This window comes from Opisthocomus hoazin, chromosome 5 (genome assembly GCF_030867145.1).
Source record: "Opisthocomus hoazin isolate bOpiHoa1 chromosome 5, bOpiHoa1.hap1, whole genome shotgun sequence".
NCBI lineage: Eukaryota > Metazoa > Chordata > Aves > Opisthocomiformes > Opisthocomidae > Opisthocomus > Opisthocomus hoazin.
Window position 1 is genome coordinate 46,014,623 of NC_134418.1, and position 18,550 is coordinate 46,033,172.

Genomic DNA, 18,550 nt, shown 5'->3' on the forward strand with positions numbered 1-18,550 from the left:
AGAAATACTGAAGGAACCTATTTCCTATTCTAAAACTCCATGGGCTAGGGTTATGTGCTTGCAGTGGTCATGGCAGCTTTTAGAGGAGGTTAAGACTACCCCATAACAGGAGATTTCTAAATTTTGCTGCTGCTGTTGATTTTTCACATCTTTGCACCCAACATTTTAGAAGTGTCTGGAGTCAGCAGCTCAGACTGGCTGCCAGAAGGTGCACTGAGAGCAGCAAATGTAGATGCAACTCTCTCAGGGAGACTCAACATCATCTTCAATACTTGCCATCTTTAGTATGGGTGACACTTGTAGCCTCTGCCAGCTTGAGGTAAAAAAAAAAAAAAATCTTGAGTCATGTCCAAACATGGATCTTCCCAAGGGTAACCTGTCAGCTGTCTGCTGAATATAATGCAGTTTCTTAAAGTAGATAAATTAACTTTAACTGGTTTTGGTGGGGAGGGAGGGCTCTTGTGTCATTATCATTTTACAGATGGATATGTGTGGGTTTTTTTTTTTTATTATAAAGAGGTATGAGCTTGCTGTCATTAAAAACCGGCAATCTGGTTTTTAGTGTCTGATCCAATTACACATACATCTGGGAAGACACACAACCAAATAAATAATTGGAGAGGTGCAACTCTGAAATGACAATTGTTATTCATCGATCTCTTTCTGCAAGTTGAGATAGAGAGATGTAAACTTCAAGTGAATGAGATCTCCTGGGTGAGATTCTTCAGTTCAAACACAGTAAACAACTGTTGTCCTCTGATGCACATTTTAGTACTGCTGGAGGCAAACTTTCTAAATATTAATAAAAACCTACTACTGGTGGAGTATACAGATGAAAAGGAAGCCCTGGGAGCTGGTACAGAATTTCTTGCCACATTCTAAGTCTAATCAAAGACACAAACATTTCAGGTCAGAAAGGAAAGGAGATTCCCTAATTCACTCTACTATTTCCCTTTCTGGAATCACAGAGAGGGCAAAATTGAGTAAACTGCAATAGATTAGACATGCCATTTTGTGAATCTTGTGATAAAAAAAACAAAGGAGAATCAGGTACTCTGTGTCCAAAAGCCACTATAACTCACTGGATTATGCCACCTCCTACTTTCAGATCAACCTGCCAGAACATTTCCTTCCTGAAAGTATAGCCCCTAGGGATGCTCTGGTCTGAAGGAGACAAATAGAGGGTGCTTGCCCAGCCACATATACAAGGTGCAAGGGAACATAAAAGAGATGTTCTGGCACAAACTACCCCAGTGACCACAGCCTACTCAAAACTGTCAGTTTGACTTCTTGTGGAGGGAGCCCCTTCAAGTGAGTGGTGGCCTTAGCATTATAGAAATGCTTACACATGCAAAATGGCATCTCACCTCGGCTGGATTCATCTGTGCAAGCAGGAAACATTCATACTATTCCCAGTTACAGAAATCTTCACTCTATATTTGGTTTTGCTTATGTTCTGATATGGCAGCTGTACTGGAAATAGCAGCATTTCCCAGGCTTTCTTTGGGGTCTACTGAGAAAGCAGACATGCCAATTACATGGTAATAACCTGACTGATAATATTGTTTGGTAAGAACCAAATGTTGGTTCTAGAAGACTGCTGAGCTAGGAAAGGCGAGCCACCTGCCCTCAAGTTGGGCTACAAAAAACAATGCTAACATGAGAGAAGTGCAGTAGATCCAGGTGCTTCTGCTCTCCCTGCCATCACGTAGCTCGGTTCTTATTTTCTAGAGACAGAGAGAGAGGACAAAGAGAAGAGGAATCACAGAGCAGACGAAAAAGCCCAGGCAATCACTTGCTGCTCCTTCCAAGCAAACGCTGGGCGAAAACTGAAGAGATGAGAAAAACTTTTCATTTTGGCCCAGAGAATCACAGTATCAAAACTCATTAGTCTCTAGCAGCCACTATGCCCCCTAGGATCTCAGAAGCAGGAATGGGACAGTTTCTAATCCTCTGGCAGTAGCGAGGGGCACATCTTGGCCCAAACACGGCCTCCACAAGACACTCATTCTTTCAAGTATATTCCTCCCATCAGCTGCCCTTCTGCCCCAAGGCTCAGCACCCACCAGTTCTAGGCAGAGGAGCAGCCAGATCACTTTCACTTACATCACTCTGTTGGACACCTGGGGAAGAAAGACTAAAAGTCTGTAACAAATTCAAGCACTAATAACACTAAGTACGACATGATGCCAGCAGTCACGCCTCCTCTTCAACACTCACAGGAAAATTTTGAAAGTGAGAGACAGTATCAACAGCTTTACTCTTGAAAACTTTCACAGAGCAATTAACTAGGACTATTTTCTGGATCTTTATGTAAAAGTCAGAGGAATTATTCACAGTTAGTACCATGATGAATAATAGCCTTAGAGGACAATTCTCTGCCAAGAGCAGAGAAAACCCACCATGTTTCAAAAATACCACAAACTATAGCCTGAATACCCAACTCAAGCCAATGCACCCAATTTGACCATCTTACTTTCTATTATAGAATTATTAAGAGATGCCTCCTTTTTAAAATCAAAATGATCTACCTTTTATATTAACACAAGTTAGAACATTTTAGCATTTTTCTATCTAAAGGAGAAAGGTGATTATCACCACACAATAAGAAGAGTCTGCGCTTGATCAGTACAGCATTTCACAGAGTTTGGGTACAGGAAAAAACAGGTAAAGGAAAAACACAGCTAATATTAAGCAGCAATGGTATAGGCTGTGCAAATATATTATTTTATCCTGAACTAATCTTGTAAGGAGCTATCTTTAGAAAACATGAGCAAACTACAGATAGCTGGGAGCAGACTGGAGCTATATGCGAACATGATGCACCCTGTCACACTGTACAGCTGGGGAGCTCGGGGGAAGGCATGGGCTAATTAATCCACAGCTTAGATGATCCGCTCACAGACAATTGAGTTGTCTGGGAATCTACTTGTGCATTACAGCAGGCTTTTAAGAATTGTTCAAGTACACACCATCAGTTCTGTACTCATGCAGTGAGCAGCTGAGTATTTAAAAAATAAATTTGAATGAAATTAAAACAATACAAAAGAAAGTTAGCACTTTGGCATTTATTTGCAAAATGAACTCTGTTCTCTCCTGATAGTATTTTGTAGTCTAGAAACTTTGATTGCATTACTTTAAGAATTCCATGGTCAAAGAACTGCTACGCTGATAAATCCAAAGGAGGAAAAATGCACTCTGCATCACAAACAATACACTGATTTTATTATAAGATGGGGTTATTTTTCTTGTTTTGGTTTGTTTTTTTTACCAGTCTACTGTTCATCATAGATACAGTACTAACACTTGCACTTGTGGTAGCAAAAATAGGTAGCAGTACTCCATTTTTTGCTAATAAAATAATTTTACATAGCAAATACAAAGAATTAAAGTGAAAATATTTTCTGGCAATCCTGCATTTTACTTTTGGAGTTGTAACTTCCAGCTAGCAACTCACTCTCTGCGAAAAACAAAATAATCATTGTACTTGGCTGCAACTTTTGTGTAAGTGCAAGCAACAAATTCAGTATTTTTTTAGATGAGCCACACTGATAGCTTTGCACTTTCTTGAGGCCTCTTCTCACTGAATGAACTCCAGGGAATGGCATCATGTCGGGCTTTCCAGATGGATTATGTGAAGCCATAGCTCAATGTCATTTTCAATAGCAAGGCTCATAATTAAAGGTCAAATAGTCACTTCATCTGCAATCAATCAATAGAAGAAGTACTAATACTAAGTACTAATCAATCAATGGCAAATGCACTAATAAAAGCCATGCATCAAATGTCCATATATGTGTGTGCTCACATGTACGGTGCATATATGTGAGCAGGGAGAAGGAAAGAAAGAGAACAAAGTGTGAGTGAACATGCCAGAGGGCATTGTGAATACTATATTTAGCTTTGCCACTTCTAATTTTATACCCTCTTTCACTCATTAAATGAAATACACATAAACATTAGTTTTTCTGCATAGGTGATGTACAGTACGTATTCAAAAAACTATCAAAGCACCCACCTCTAAGCAGAAATATCAGATTGTGTTCCTAACCAAGAAACACAAAGGCACCTACCCTGTGTAATTTGTCCTTAAACAAACATACTCTGCACTCTGATCTTTGAGACGAAAAGTGTGTCAACTGTTCTGTCTACAAAATAAAACCCAGCATATGGGAACAGCACTCATCTCTGTGCAGAGCAAGCACTTCTTCATGGATTCAACAGTGGAAGTGGCAGTTGGCCTCATGAGCATGCACTGCATGGGAATTAGTTGGTTTCATAATATGGTGTGGGAGAAAGTGACTTATAAAAGTCTTCTCATGCCTCTCCTATTACCACTTCTAAAGCTTTAAAGCTGTCAGCTCTTCTCCCACTTTAGTTGGTGCCATTCTAAGCTCCCCGAGGAGTCGGCCAGACGTACCTGTTTGGAGTTTCACCTGCCAAGCTGAGAGAAATCAGTTTCAAAGCGAAAGAACAAGTGTTGGGGGGTCATTTCTACACTACCACTGAAATCTTGAAGACAAACAACGCACAGCTCCGCAACGGATGCGAAACTAGACCCTGAGCTGTGTTTGTGCTTTCAGGCATCGTAATGACTGAGAGGCAAAAACTCTCTCTGCTACAAGAGAACAGAAGGTTTCTCGTTGCATGGTACACAGTAAACACCTCTGGACGAGGAGAAATGTGACAGAACAACAAAAGAGTAAGGGCCAAAATGCCTACATCTGTTCTTGTTTCTGCTAAGATCAGGGTGGACGAGACTGTGCTGTGGACGGATTTAACTGTCATTCATAAATGGCTGATCCTTAAAAACGAATTACATCTACTCTGCTTCCCCCTTCAGTGAAGGAATAAATGCTAGCTGCTCTGGTTAGCATTCCTGTTTACACCATCAGCTGAGGTGTATGCCTCATCACCCCACAACTTTACAAGACCTGATGCTCCTTATTTACATAGAAATGTGTGTTTATGCAGCTCTATCGTATCTGGACCTGGCACTAATACCAAACAGACTAAAATACCAGTGGTCTCAAAAACAGCCAGCTTGAAACGTATATGCAGTAGGGACACCTGCGTAGTGCACGCACTATGCAGGGTGCACACAGCAGCAGCAGAGCCCTCAGGCTGACCAAAGACGGGCTCCCAGGGACTGCCAAAAAGAGCAGTTCCCCATCAGGGGTGGTGCTAAATTCAGGACACGCTGCTGCTGGTCCCACGCAAGACAAGCCTGGGAGCCTCCAAGAAACCTTGACAAAGCTGAGACCGAGAGATGGAATACAGCAAGGGAAGCGCAGGTCCCAACCACCCAGCGATCTCAACGCAGGCTCTGAGCAGCAAGGAAAGACAGTGCAACAGTGCTAAGCCTAAGAATGAATTACATCCTATGCCTAGCCTCCTAGGAGGCAAACTTGGTTTCCATGAGACACCAGCTCTTCAAGGATGAAGGTAAAGCAGTCTGTCTTGAAGCTGACATATGGAACAGCCTCTAGCAGAGAAACAGTCCCGCAATACTGCGTTCCACCATCTACCTGTTTCATTTCAACTTGCACACTTATCCATAAGACATCTGTATTAGCAGGGCAAAACTATGTATGGCTGGGGAGAAGCTGTAAGAGTCCTTGAAGTCAAGGTGGCCAAAATATTTCTGTTGGTGTGCTTGAGCAAAGAAAGCTGCAAAATATAAAGCTTGACTCATCAGGCTGTGCTAATCACAGAATGGTAGGGGGATTGGAAGGGACCTCTGGGGATCACCTAGCCCAACCCCTCTGCCAAAGCAGGGTCACCTACAGCAGGCTGCACAGGACCTTGTCCAGGCAGGTCTTGAATATCTCCAAAGAAGGAGACTCCACAGCTTCCCTGGGCAGCCTGTTCCAGTGCTCCGTCACCCTCAGAGGGAAGAAGTTCTTCCTCATGTTCAGATGGAACATGAGAGCAGTAACTTGGAATTGTGAAAATGTGATCCAAAACGTCAAGCAATCTAGGAACCTCAAACTAGGTTCTTCTAAAGGAGAAAATAAAATATAAAAAAGGAGACTGTACTAGCAGAAGAAAAGTGAACCATCTCAGCTGTGTTAGAATGCAGGTCAAGACAGGCTGCACGAGGATGCTTGATAGAGTGAGTAAAAGAAATGAAGAGTCCTCATTTTTTTTTCTGGGTGATAGCAAGCCCCTCTAGGACTTAACTATCAAAAAAGGCTTTGTGCTTATTTTCTTAGTGTTATGGCAAGCTGCAGAAGTATTCAACAGATCGTATATAAAACTGTTTTCACTGTGCAAGGCATTTGACACTGTCCCGCAGGATGTCCTTGTCTCTAAATTGGAAGGACATAGATTTGACAGATGAACCACTCATTATATAAGGAACTGGCTCGATGGGCGCACACAAAGAGTTGTAGTCAATGGCTCGATGTCCAGGTGGAGACCAGTGACGAGTGGTGTGCCTCAGGGGTTGGTACTGGGGCTGGTACTGTTCAGTATCTTTGTCGGCAACATGGACAGTGGGACTGAGTGCACCCTCAGCAAGTTTGCCAACAACACCAAGCTGTGTGGTGTGGTTGACGCGCTGGAGGGAAGGGATGCCATTCAGAGGGACCTTAACAGACTGGAGATGGGGGCCTGCGTGAACCGCATGAAGTTCAACAAGGCCAAGTGCAAGGTCCTGCATGTGGGTCGGGGCAATCCCAAACACAAGTACAGGATGGGTGGAGAGTGGCTTGAGAGCAGCCCTGAGGGGAAGGACTTGGGGGTACTGGTGGATGAGAAGCTCAACATGAGCCGGCAATGTGCGCTTGCAGCCCAGAAAGCCAACCGTATCCTGGGCTGCATCAAGAGAAGCGTGGTCAGCAGGTCGAGGGAGGGGATTCTGCCCCTTTACTCCGCTCTCGTGAGACCCCCCTGGAGTACTGCATCCAGCTCTGGAGCCCCCAACATAGGAAGGACATGGATGTGTTGGAGCGGGTCCAGAGGAGGGCCACAAAAATGATCAGAGGGCTGGAGTACCTCTCCTACGAGGACAGATTGAGGGAATTGGGGCTGTTCAGCCTGGAGAAGAGAAGGCTCTGGGGTGACCTTACAGCAGCCTTCCAGTACCTGAAGGGGGCCTACAGGAAGGATGGAGAGGGACTTTTCACAAGGGTGTGTAGTGATAGGACAAGGGGGAATGGCTGTAAACTAAAAGAGGGCAGATTTAGATTAGATATTAGGAAGAAATTCTTCACAATGAGGGAGGTGAAACACTGGAACAGGTTGCCCAGAGAAGCCGTGGATGCCTCTTCCCTGGAAGTGTTCAAGGCCAGGTTGGATGGAGCTCTGAGCAACCTGGTCTGGTGGAAGATGTCCCTGCTCATGGCATGGGGGTTGGAACCAGATGATCTTTAAGGTCCCTTCTAACCCTTGCCATTCTATGATTCCACGAGAAAGGAAGAGGAGACTTACACATTTGTGCTGTTAAATACAATCAGCTTCTCTTCTGCAGAATCACAGTTGTGTCCTAAGTTTATATGCACCTCCAAATAGCAAGTATGGTAGTGTGTTATGACTCATGTTTGGGGTTGTTTTCTATAAATACAAGTGTAATTGTCCTCCTGAATACAAGCTCATTTATTAGTTGAAGCTTCAGTTTCATAGAACATTTGGCTGGAAAAGATCTAATGTCATTTAATCTATGTTCTGCTCCAAGGCAAGATCAACTCTAGTTATCTAATTCCTATCTGAGGCTTGTCTACAATGACAGGAGATTCAAGACATCAGTAGGCAACATATTCCATGGCTTAGCTTAAATCACCATCATTGTAACAAAGGCTTTCCCTTTTCAAAGTCCACTGTGAAAGAGTTACTTTTTTCCTCCTTTGCATCAACCTTTTATGCATTTGAAGATCACTACTGTATTTCAGCTGTCTTCTCTCAACAATCCCAACTGTTTCAACCTTCCTCCGGGGTCACATTTTTGAGATCTATGATCATTCATGGCACTCTCCTCTGATCACTTTCTAGTGGGTCCACATAATTTTTGAATTGTGGAGCCCAAAACATCACGCAAATGTGAAAAGCCATAATGCTCTCAAGCCATACAACTTTTGCTGCTTCTCTGAAACACACAGGACTTGTGTGAAACGAAATTAGGTTAGTTTTGTATGATACACATTTGGCAAATCTATGGTGCTGTTACTCATTTCCTTGTTTCTTCCTACACTGTTAAAACAATTTATTTAATTATTTGTTTCAGTAGTTTTCTAGAAAATGAAGTTAAACTCACTGATCTATAATTCCTCGTCCCCTCCTTGTTTCCACTGTGAAAAAGAGGCATTATGTTTGCCTTTGTCTTGTCTTCCAAGAACTCCTTCACGTCCCACAGACTTTCAAGGGCACTTGCTAACAGTTCTGCAGCACAGGCCTGGCTGAAGCAAAGAACCCTGAGATGAGTTTCGCTACAAACTGACCTGGAAAACATCTTGCCTAAGTCCCGATTTGTTCTACCCCTGTTTCAGGCTGAGTTCTTACCTTTGTTATTGACAGCAACCGTGTTTCTCTTTGACAGATACAGTCTTGAAAAGGCATATATTCAGTCACATATGCTTTATCAAACACATTTTTGTATTTTGAAAACCAGTAAGAAAATATTCAAGCATGAGTCGTTTCACTGACTGAACATAATGGATGAAGCAGTAGCAAGTGGCTGTAAGAATAACTGATTTGGCAGTATTTTGTGAATTTCCATCAGAACATCTGAGTACCACTAAGGGTTCGTAAGTGACACGTATCTCAATGATGTTTTGATAAATGAATTCTAATTAATAAAACTATCCAAAATATCTGCAGACTTAAAATAAACACATACATTTTGCTCATGTTAAGCAACGTGATTTCTGAATACACTACATGCTTTGATTTTCACTTGTACATCCCAGCTTTTATGTATAAGATTTTACTGTGAGATTGGGCAGATATACCTTACAATGTTTTCAGTAACAAATCTGAAATTTTGTCAATATTGGATTAGGCAACAGAACAGAATAAGAACAGAAAGAAGAATCCAGCTTTCCATAAATAAGGTGGTCTTACTGTATAACCATTAAAATCTCAGCTGAGAAGACTATGTTGCCTGCCCTGTAATATGTATGTATTTTATCTGTGCAAGAATACTACCCTACTATCAGTATCATACTGGTAGCATTACTTGTCACACTAAAACCAAAACCATTTAAGCAGAAAATCCAGCAACCAACAACTTTTTTTTTCAACACAGCAAGGTATGAATGCTACTGTTGTTTTGCTCAAAAGCTTATCTCCTGACTTACCCAGGGTGAGGGATTTGTGTGTGGAACAGAAAATTATAGCCACTGTGTCTGCTGGTGTGAAACTAGAGTTATTCCTAGAAAAGAAAGAGTTTTAATAACATCTGATAGCAAAAACCTTCTTAAAACATCATTGATCAAATGTATTACTTTGAGGATCTATATGCACTTTCACATCACTTTCATCAGGTCTAGTGACAGAAATAATTCTCTCCACAAATGAACAGTACTGTTTGAAATTTTTCTTAAAAAGCAGAATTGTTTCTCAGTTGTGGCAAACTCTCTAATGAATATGCTCACGTGTGAAGGAGAGGTATTCTGAACACATGGTATGTAGGACACAACTTTATTCCAGTCAAGGTTATTTTTGCAAACATGCTATATCACAGCAGTGGCCAGCTTGCCTCTGTAAAAAAAAGTGACCTACAATTTCTTCTCCTAGCATGAAATGTTAACAAAATGCTCAATTTAGAGAGCATATTCAGTCTACACTATGAACACTGCTTAGAACACGTAGTTTATCTTCCACTTCAGAGAAAACACGCATATAAGGGTTTACATACTGGGAGTAAGGCCAGGAAGGATGGAAAAATGACATACAGAGAGAGGTATATGACTGGCCAATGGATCACCTTTTGGTCCAAATCAGGAGGCATTTTATGAGATTCTAAGTATTTACCATACTGCGTTGACTACTACTTAAGGCATTTTAGATTTTACAGTGGGGACATATCTTTCCCCCAGGTTAGGTCTAGTAGTTGAAATGTTATTTCAAAATGCTTTCTCAGATCAGAGTATGATCCTGTCACAGAGAAATTTTCTTGTTGCACTAAAAAAGCATAAGTAGCTCATTGCACCCTTCTTTGCGATTCTCCCTTATGGATATTGTGTAATTTATATAAAGCATATGTCTGGAATCTGCTGTATTGTTGCACTTCCCATTCAGCAGAGTGCTGCTAAGAAAAATACTCCAGTAAGCCTAAGGGAGAGGACAGTGGTGGATACTCTGACCAGCTCAAGTGATGCACTAAGCCACTGGCTAACACCATTCCCATGGTACCATTTTTTGAGAAGTGAATGTATAACTGTTCTTCCTGGTTGATATTTAAAAATAAAAAATAGAGCTCTACAAAACATTAGTTCAAGACAACTGTCTTTTAAGAATCACCATATAAACATAACACATTTGACATATACAAAAAAGAGTGAATTGCCAGCCCAGCAAATGTATCTTGAGATGTAAAAAGTCAAACTGAGTTCTCTCTCTCATATGTCATCAGCATGTCTGCAGGGCAAATTATACCTTCAGTGACATCTGTGCAAATCCATTTTTTTCAGTGGATGAGGTATAGCAGTGATTGATTGAGATTTAACAACTCTGTAATTAACACACAAGAAAGGACAGTATTCAGGTCCTGCTCTCTTAGCCTATGAACCTCTAACAGAGAAAGTGCAGTAAGGACAATATGAAATACCAAAATGAGGTCACCCTTATTCAGAAACTGCCCTTACACATTTGCATAAACTGTATCACCCAAACCAGAGATTTCACACAAAACAAATATTCAAAGATTCTGATTCAGCACATTCAAATACCTTGTAGAGAAGAGGAAAGTCAAAAACATGAAGCTCATCTGAACAGAAAATACTGAAAGAGAAACAAGTTACAGTTAGACTTGAGATCACAGAAGTAAAGATCACTTAAATCTCTGCAATTGCTGCGTACGTGCATTTTGCCCCCATACAACAGGTCAGAAGCTAGGTTGGACCAAGTCTATCCAGAGAAATCCAGTGACAGACAACCTTTAAAGACAAGCATGCCTGGAAGAACAACACATCTCACTACATCCAAGAAAACCAGAGCTAATACCATGGCTACACAAATTCTTCCTGAGGTAACTCTTCTAAATGAAGTATTTCTTGACACGATGAATGGCAGGAAAGTTTACCACTGCATGCTGCACATCTGTTTGCACTAGTTTTGCTTATTGGGTTGACAATATAAAATCTCTCAGACATGCTTTGGCTGCCAAGTATTTAAATTTAGTCCCTTTCTATTTAACAGGAGAAAATACAATGTGTAAGCATTATCACAACAAATATTCTCACACACTGGGTATATTAGTCTCCTGATGAATGATCACTGTTAAGGCAAGATCATCACAGATGCTTTAATTCTCTCTTTAATTTCTCTCTTAGAGAAAGGCTAATTCCTGAACTGGGCAGTGTACATCAGATAAAACAGCTTTCGTTCAAGCTCAGTCAGCTTTGTAAGTGTGGAGGGTTTTTGAGCATCCTGAGAGGACCTCTCCCCTCTGCCAGCTCTCCTGACCCCCCCAGGGGTTGGGGGATGCACAGAGGCCACTCTTGGTTTGCAGAGATGTGGGGAGAAGCAGGCGCCTTCTCCGCTGTGCCCTGAATAGCTGCTGGGACTGCAGATACCGAGCATCAGGCCAGAGCACAGAACTCCCCACAGAGCTGGAGGAGAAACCCAGTGACCTGCACAGACCTTTTCTGGGGGTTTGTGAGTTATGGGAGAAGGGCTTTTACTTGCAGCAGAATCTGGGGTGGCTCTTCCTCACAAAACTTGTGGATGCAATAAGGCTAATGTGTCCCATAGGGTAGTGCAAGCCAAGACAATACATTTGATTTAACCCCAGTTTACAACTGGGCAACGTAGCAGTGATATTAGCTATTACCAGTGACATTTTCCATTCTCTTGCATACATTTCCTAGGATGTATAAATGTCGCCTCAGCATGCACTTAGTTCTTCCTTCATGAGCTAAGTAAGCAATCCATTGTTCCTGAATTACAATTTTTCTGCAACTAAGTGCATTAATTTAATATGCACAGGAAAAAAAAAATCCCTTAATACGTATAATTCTGTAAAGCAATAAGCATGTGTTGCTACCAATTATCCTTTGTGCATATTCTGCTGTGGCTAGAATATTAATATAAAAATTATATAAAAACATTAATCAGTAGAATAATAAATGCAGTTTCATCTCAAACTCCTTTTGCTAACTTCACGTCCTCATATAACACAACACACACATCCAGCCAACAGATCCAATGGCAGTACAGAAACTTTTTCTAGAATACAATGTGCATATCCATCTCCACAACTTCCTTGGTTTTTGGTTTTATAAATATTTCAGAAAGAAACAAATGCCTAGTATGTTCTGAGCAGTTTCAATGCTTATGCTAATATTCTTACTAAGAAACTCCAGTTAAGCACACTGGCAATAAAAATGTATATATAATGATTTTCAGTGTATTGCATTGCAAGCAGTATATATAATTACACATGGCACAAATGCAGAATTGTCTCCCAGAGAAATAAAAGAAAGGACAAGAAAGGCTATGAAAGCAACCACTCTACACCAACTGTTCCAGGAAGAACACGCCTTTTAAACTAAAAAAGACCTTTTTTTCAAAGTAGCGGTCAGCACAGTAACATAAAATTACCTCATTCTGAGTTTCTCTACATGTTAAGTCAAAGTTGAACATTTCCATATCCCTCTTATTTGCTGACAACTCTGCACTGATTTACGTGCATCGAGGATGCATTCTTTCTCAGGTGCCTAGACAAACAAGTATTTCCTCCATTTGGAAAAAAGCTCCCTAGCATGGCTTCCTCCTTCTTTGCCTTCAGAATAATTTATACAGCACCATTTATAATTCCATATAGTATTTTACATGTGTAGCATTTCATAATCCAAAAACCTGCCACAATTGGAATAGAATATGAAATGACCCACAAAAGGCAGGAGCAAAATTCCTACTGACTTTAGTGGAGGTTGGATTTATAGAAGATATGTTATTTTTATTAGACAGAAATGTCCACATACACACATTTCAAGGTAGATTTCAAGAAATCAGTACATCATCTAACAGTTTTAGAGTGTATGAGATGTGATTTATACTGTAGTATACTGCAGTTACCTGTCCCTGAAGCAAACTGAAACTCCTGTCTCTAGACAGCCTGAAGCAAGATGGGAATTCCTTACTGGGAGAGGAGACAGTGCCTGCATACCATTGCCTCTCCCGGGGAGGCAGCGATCTGCATGTCCTGGTTTCGGGTGGGATAGAGTCAATTTTCTTTCTGGTTGCTGGTGTAGCACTGTGTGAATTTGGGATGAAGATAACGTTGATAACATACTGATGTTTCTAGTTGTTTCTAGGCAGTCAAGGAATTTTCAGCTTCTCAAACTGGCCTGGCCTGTCAGGTGGACAGGAAGCTAAGGGGGGACACCGCTGGGACAGCTGACCCAAACTGGCCAGAGGGATATTTTATTCTGTATGATGTTATGCTCAGTATATAAGCTGGGGGGAGTTGGCTGGGGGACAGCAATCATTGCTTGCGGACGGGCTGGCTGTCGTTCACCCGGTGGTAAACAAATGCATTTGTGCATCACTTATTTTGTATATATATTATTATCATCATCTCTTCCTCTTGCTTTCCTATTGAACTGTCCTTATGTCAGCCCATGAGTTTTTACTTTTTCCCATTCTCCTCCCCATCCCACAGGGGAGTGAGCAAGCGGCTGTCTGGTGCTTAGTCGCCAGCTGGGGTTAAGCCACAACACTGCAAGTGTATTTTTAACTGATGGCAAGAATACCAGCAGCCTATTCTCATGTGCGTGTTATTTAAGGCTGAATGACTAGAGTGCTTCTGCAAGAAATGTGTTCATCCACAGAAATGTATCAACAAATTCGAACTCCCAACTAGTTTCTAGGTTTATAATACAGTAAGGAAGAACTACATAAAAGTTCTAACGGTGCTTTTGAGTAACAGCTCAAACCCACATCTTTCCTTTCTGTTTGGAATGCAACGTGTGTGCATTTATGGTTGTTTAATAACAAAAAAGCCAAATCAGAATGGTCATAAACTCTTAGAAAGTAATATCGTGCTTCCTTAGAAAGGAAGGACCACTGAGCAATCTCAGGCCCACCTAAACAGCAGAGTCCATCCCCCTCTAAATGCTTACTCAATCCCTTAAAAGCATCCAGCCTCTAAGAAGTCTGGAAATCTGGTTTACTAGACGCACCAAAAGTAAAAGCTCGAGCCCCATGCCAACACCCCCACAGACCCACCCCTTCCAGTACCTATAGCTCATTACACACCTGAAACAGATAAAAGAGATGCTTTAATGCTGAACTTACTTATGAACACTATCACAATCAAGCTAAATTTATCAAGGTCAATATTTGGATTGGCAAAAGTATCACAGAATGTTGTGTAGATGATCATCAGGAGCACACAGCTGCTGATAGCGCCAAATGGAGGCTTCTTCCTTTCAAGCCAGTCCTTGATGTATCTTCGGACAATCTGAAACACAGAAACCAACAGGTTGCCTCTTTTCAAAGATGCAGGGAGCCAAGTTGGGCGTCACAAAGTGAATCTGACAGTGGAAACACACAAAGAGAAGAGAGTAATTTGGATGACGGCCACAGTGGATTTCAAAGCTTCCCTGCCACACAACTCTTCTTCTGGGGAATTTAACATTTGTAGTGCAACTTCCACTGGGCGTCCATAATGAGAGTATATTTTCAAGTACGTTCAAATCCATCCTTAATCATGCCAAATGTTCTTTGCTAGCTGTCACCGAGACATGCCCATTAAGCCTCCCCAAAGTTTATCTCCTCTGCTGATACTAATGGATGTATGTAATTATCACAGTCCCCTTTGCATCAACAGACAATTCCAAGTGCAACTTTGGGAATCTTAAAAATCTGACATCTTCAGGAATTTCATGATGGTAGATAATCGAAAGTGATCCATGGAACATTTTAATATTTAAATAGCTAGCAATGCACCAGAAGTTTTTAATTAAATTATAACTCAAGCTTGAAAAGCAAAAGTGCATGTGTTGTGGGACTTTAAATAATTCAAACTCTGAATATCTAGAGTTTTTGTAAATCCAAAGACAAATAACATTTGCATGCTTTTAGAATACCAGAATTAACACATGAAAACAAGGAAACCTACTGTACTTTACGGAACTTTTGCACTTCCAGGAAACAGAATCTGAAGTTGTTTTTCAAGAATTTTTTAGAAACAACTATAAATTTTAAAGTAACTTCAACTTTCAAATTATGCCAAATACTACAGGACTAAGCCTCAGCACATACAATGCATCTATTTCAGCCCTGCCTGGGGAGTCACTTTTAGCTTTTCTCTTTACTTTATATGGTTTGAAAAAAAATTTTTAATGCTTTTATCATACAGCTCTAACTTGTGTTAATTTTTCAGCAATCACTAATTTGTCCTGAGACCTCCCAATGTTCTCTGTTACCATGCGCTTTCAGAAATAATAGCATGAGATCCTGAAACACTTCTACCAGAGGGCTCTAAAGGCGTCTTGTTACCTTCCCACAGTGGTACCATTAACAAACATCACCACTATTGGTTTAATAATACAGAACATTTTAGATGTATTCAAGATTAATACCAAAGCATCGTCACCAATGCTACCATAGGACCTTTTCACACACTAACTGCCAAAGCTGCGGGATTGACCTCACAGCTGTCAGTTTTCCTCACTGCCTTCCCAGCTTGTTTGCAAGCCTCTCAATAGGGAAGTCCTGGAAGCAGCTATCCCAGTGACCACAGCAAACAGACTTCATCGACCACGTCGCAGGGCACATACTAAAAATATGGCACATGAGGTTCACGCAAAGCTAAGCAGGCTGAAGACCAGCGCTTACCTCCCAGCACTTCTAAGCTTCCTGCTGACGAAAAATAACAGATTTACAGGAAACCATGTAAGGGAATTCTCAACAACCCAGTGAAAACACTCGACTTCAAAATTTCACACTTGCCAGATCTTAAAGAGAGAACACAACTCAGAATATATGGCCAAACTCCTAAAAAAGCATTCAACGGATCTCCTTCAGCCACCTCCTTACAAGCCACCGGGCAGGAATAAGACACTGCATTGATGAAAGAGAGACAAGAAAGCTGAGTGAAGACATAGAGTGCGCAGTGCGAAAGACATCAAACAGGAAGACCAGATTTGTCTCATCCGAGCACGTTTGGGAGTCTGTAATTACCAGAAGCAAAAAGCAAAGTTTGTCACTGCTAAAGTGAGTGTCTTCCAAGGAAGTTTAAAAAAAAGATCCTATCATCCCCTAAATTAAGGTCAGTCTGGGGAAAAAGAAAAGCTACTTAAGACCACCTATTTATTTACAGTCCTTCCAGAAGATGTATACTGAAAGTAACGAGATGTTGAAAAAGAAAAGTGATGGTTAATTATGCCACAGTACAGCTTATACTGGAGGTATTTATTACGTAAACTGTAACTTAATGTGTGTACAGGTATAATTATAACATACATGACAATAATAACTTTATGCACATATTTATCATGGACTGACACATAAGAGAAAAAAAACATTTTAAAAATGAAATTTTAAGCAGTATTTCCTCAAAATCTTCCATCAGCTGATATCTTCTTTAAATATCTACCTCTATCTAGTCTAGATTTCATGTGAATCAACAATCATAAATACCAGTACAGCTTCTTACTGCACACTGTATTTTTTAAAAAAATGGCATAGTCAGACCCTGAAGAACTAGAATGTGGCTTCAGGAAATCATCTAATCAACCCAGTGTCGTGCTAAATGTATACTGTAAAAACCCAGACAAAATACATCCTCTCTAACATGGGATCCCATATATTTTGATCTTCTCACAAGGTTCCAGAAGATCTAGTATTTCAGAGGTCAACTCAGCCTATGATCATTGATGCAAGGTAATCTAAATTCTTGTATAACTTAAGAGGGGAGAAATATAACCGTACAGGTATCTGTAAAAACTCAACTAGATTTTTCACAGGGAAGCTCATGTCAGCTGATTCATTTTGACTGAGAAACAGTCCACTTGTTACTTATTCATGCCCTGCAGAGTTGTGTCAGGACAAGGATGCTTTGAAAGCCTTTTAATTCTTAACCCAATTCTATAACTTTCCAGGGTTAACACAGGACTTTAAAAAATTGTGAAGATTTATAATGAAATAATGATAAATCCCACAAATGCAATAAAGACAACACACAATAAAGTACAGAGCCAGCTGGCCAGTGAACCCTGTTGTTCTGTGGTGCCAGCACTCTCTGAAAGGAAGCTGAACAGAGGTCGAAAAGCCATGAGCAACACAGATCGAAATGATTAAATAATCTCATATGTAATTCGGAGCCTGGGCAGAGATATTAAGCTTCATTTGTCTGCATACACAGCAAAAGCTAAGACAATAATTTTTGCATGTTATGGCCTGTATGAAGGACACCAGACTCAGGCACTGTACCGTGTGCCACTTCTTAGTTGAAATGACAAAGTCCAGCATTTTGAAGTACATACCAGCATAGCTGGGGACAAGGGAGGGACAAGCACTGGAGAAACAAGCAGTTGAGAAAAAGTCTGAACTGATGCTCCAGTGAAAAGATGAACTTACAGCCTGGGGTAGAAATGTGAACGACTGACATGCAGAATGGATGCATCAGACTGGCACACTGATGGAAAAGAGCAAAAAGGGGCGTACTCTTCAGATGCAATAATTTCACAGTTCCTAGTGAAAGGGAATTCCTCACATTAAAAAATGTAGTTAAAAACAACAGCTTGGGGGAGTGGAGAGAAGGAGGCAGAGATGTTGGAAGGAAGAATAATCATTTTGAAACATAAAAGCACTTTAAAATGTACTTTACAGGGGGAAACGCTGCAGGACGCTACCATGTGGCATCAAATGCATGCACAATTTTTTAAGGTACAAATCTCAAGGCACAAAGGCCTTGCAACCCATATCCCTACTGAGACTCCTGCAGAATTACGTCTGCCAGGAGGGGTTTGTGACCTCTGGCCCTATGACAGTGATCACATTAAGCACAATGAACGGCAAAGATTTTTGTGCAGATTTAAATGCCAGCCTCAAGGAGCAGGCATTGCGAATTCTTCCCTCAAACTGTGGTTTAGTGGAGGGAAGAGAGGAAGAGAAGCAAAACTTTGTAATAGGTGGTATTGTATAAATAACCTGCATGATGGAAGACGCTGATAAACTCACAGAAAAGTTAGATGATAAAAGAACATAAACATGTCCATCAGGCAACTACCTCCTGGTGACTACACCCTGGCAATCTCCAAAGGTTTTTTGGAAAGACATCAGCTCAAATTTCCTTCAAAAGACAGTTCCAGGCTCAAACTTCCCTCTCATCCAGGATATAATTTTTAACAACAAAGGAATGTAATTACACATGAATTAA

At 40.9% G+C, this 18,550-nt stretch overlaps 1 protein-coding gene across 5 annotated transcripts in view; it reads right to left on the minus strand.

Annotated features, from left to right (window-relative positions):
• SLC10A7 (solute carrier family 10 member 7) overlaps positions 1-18,550 on the minus strand; it is a 159,905-nt gene that overhangs the window by 16,234 nt on the left and 125,121 nt on the right. For 3 of the 5 annotated variants that reach the window (XM_075421088.1, XM_075421087.1, XM_075421090.1), the window contains 3 exons: positions 14,461-14,626; positions 10,890-10,941; positions 9,297-9,370 (listed from right to left, as the gene is read on the minus strand). In XM_075421088.1, coding sequence (XP_075277203.1) covers positions 9,297-9,370; positions 10,890-10,941; positions 14,461-14,626 — 292 coding nt within the window. Of the gene's footprint in view, positions 1-8,254; positions 8,397-9,296; positions 9,371-9,839; positions 10,672-10,889; positions 10,942-14,460; positions 14,627-18,550 lie in introns of those variants that run through there. The other 2 variants (XR_012764025.1, XM_075421089.1) reach the window with 2 other exon arrangements.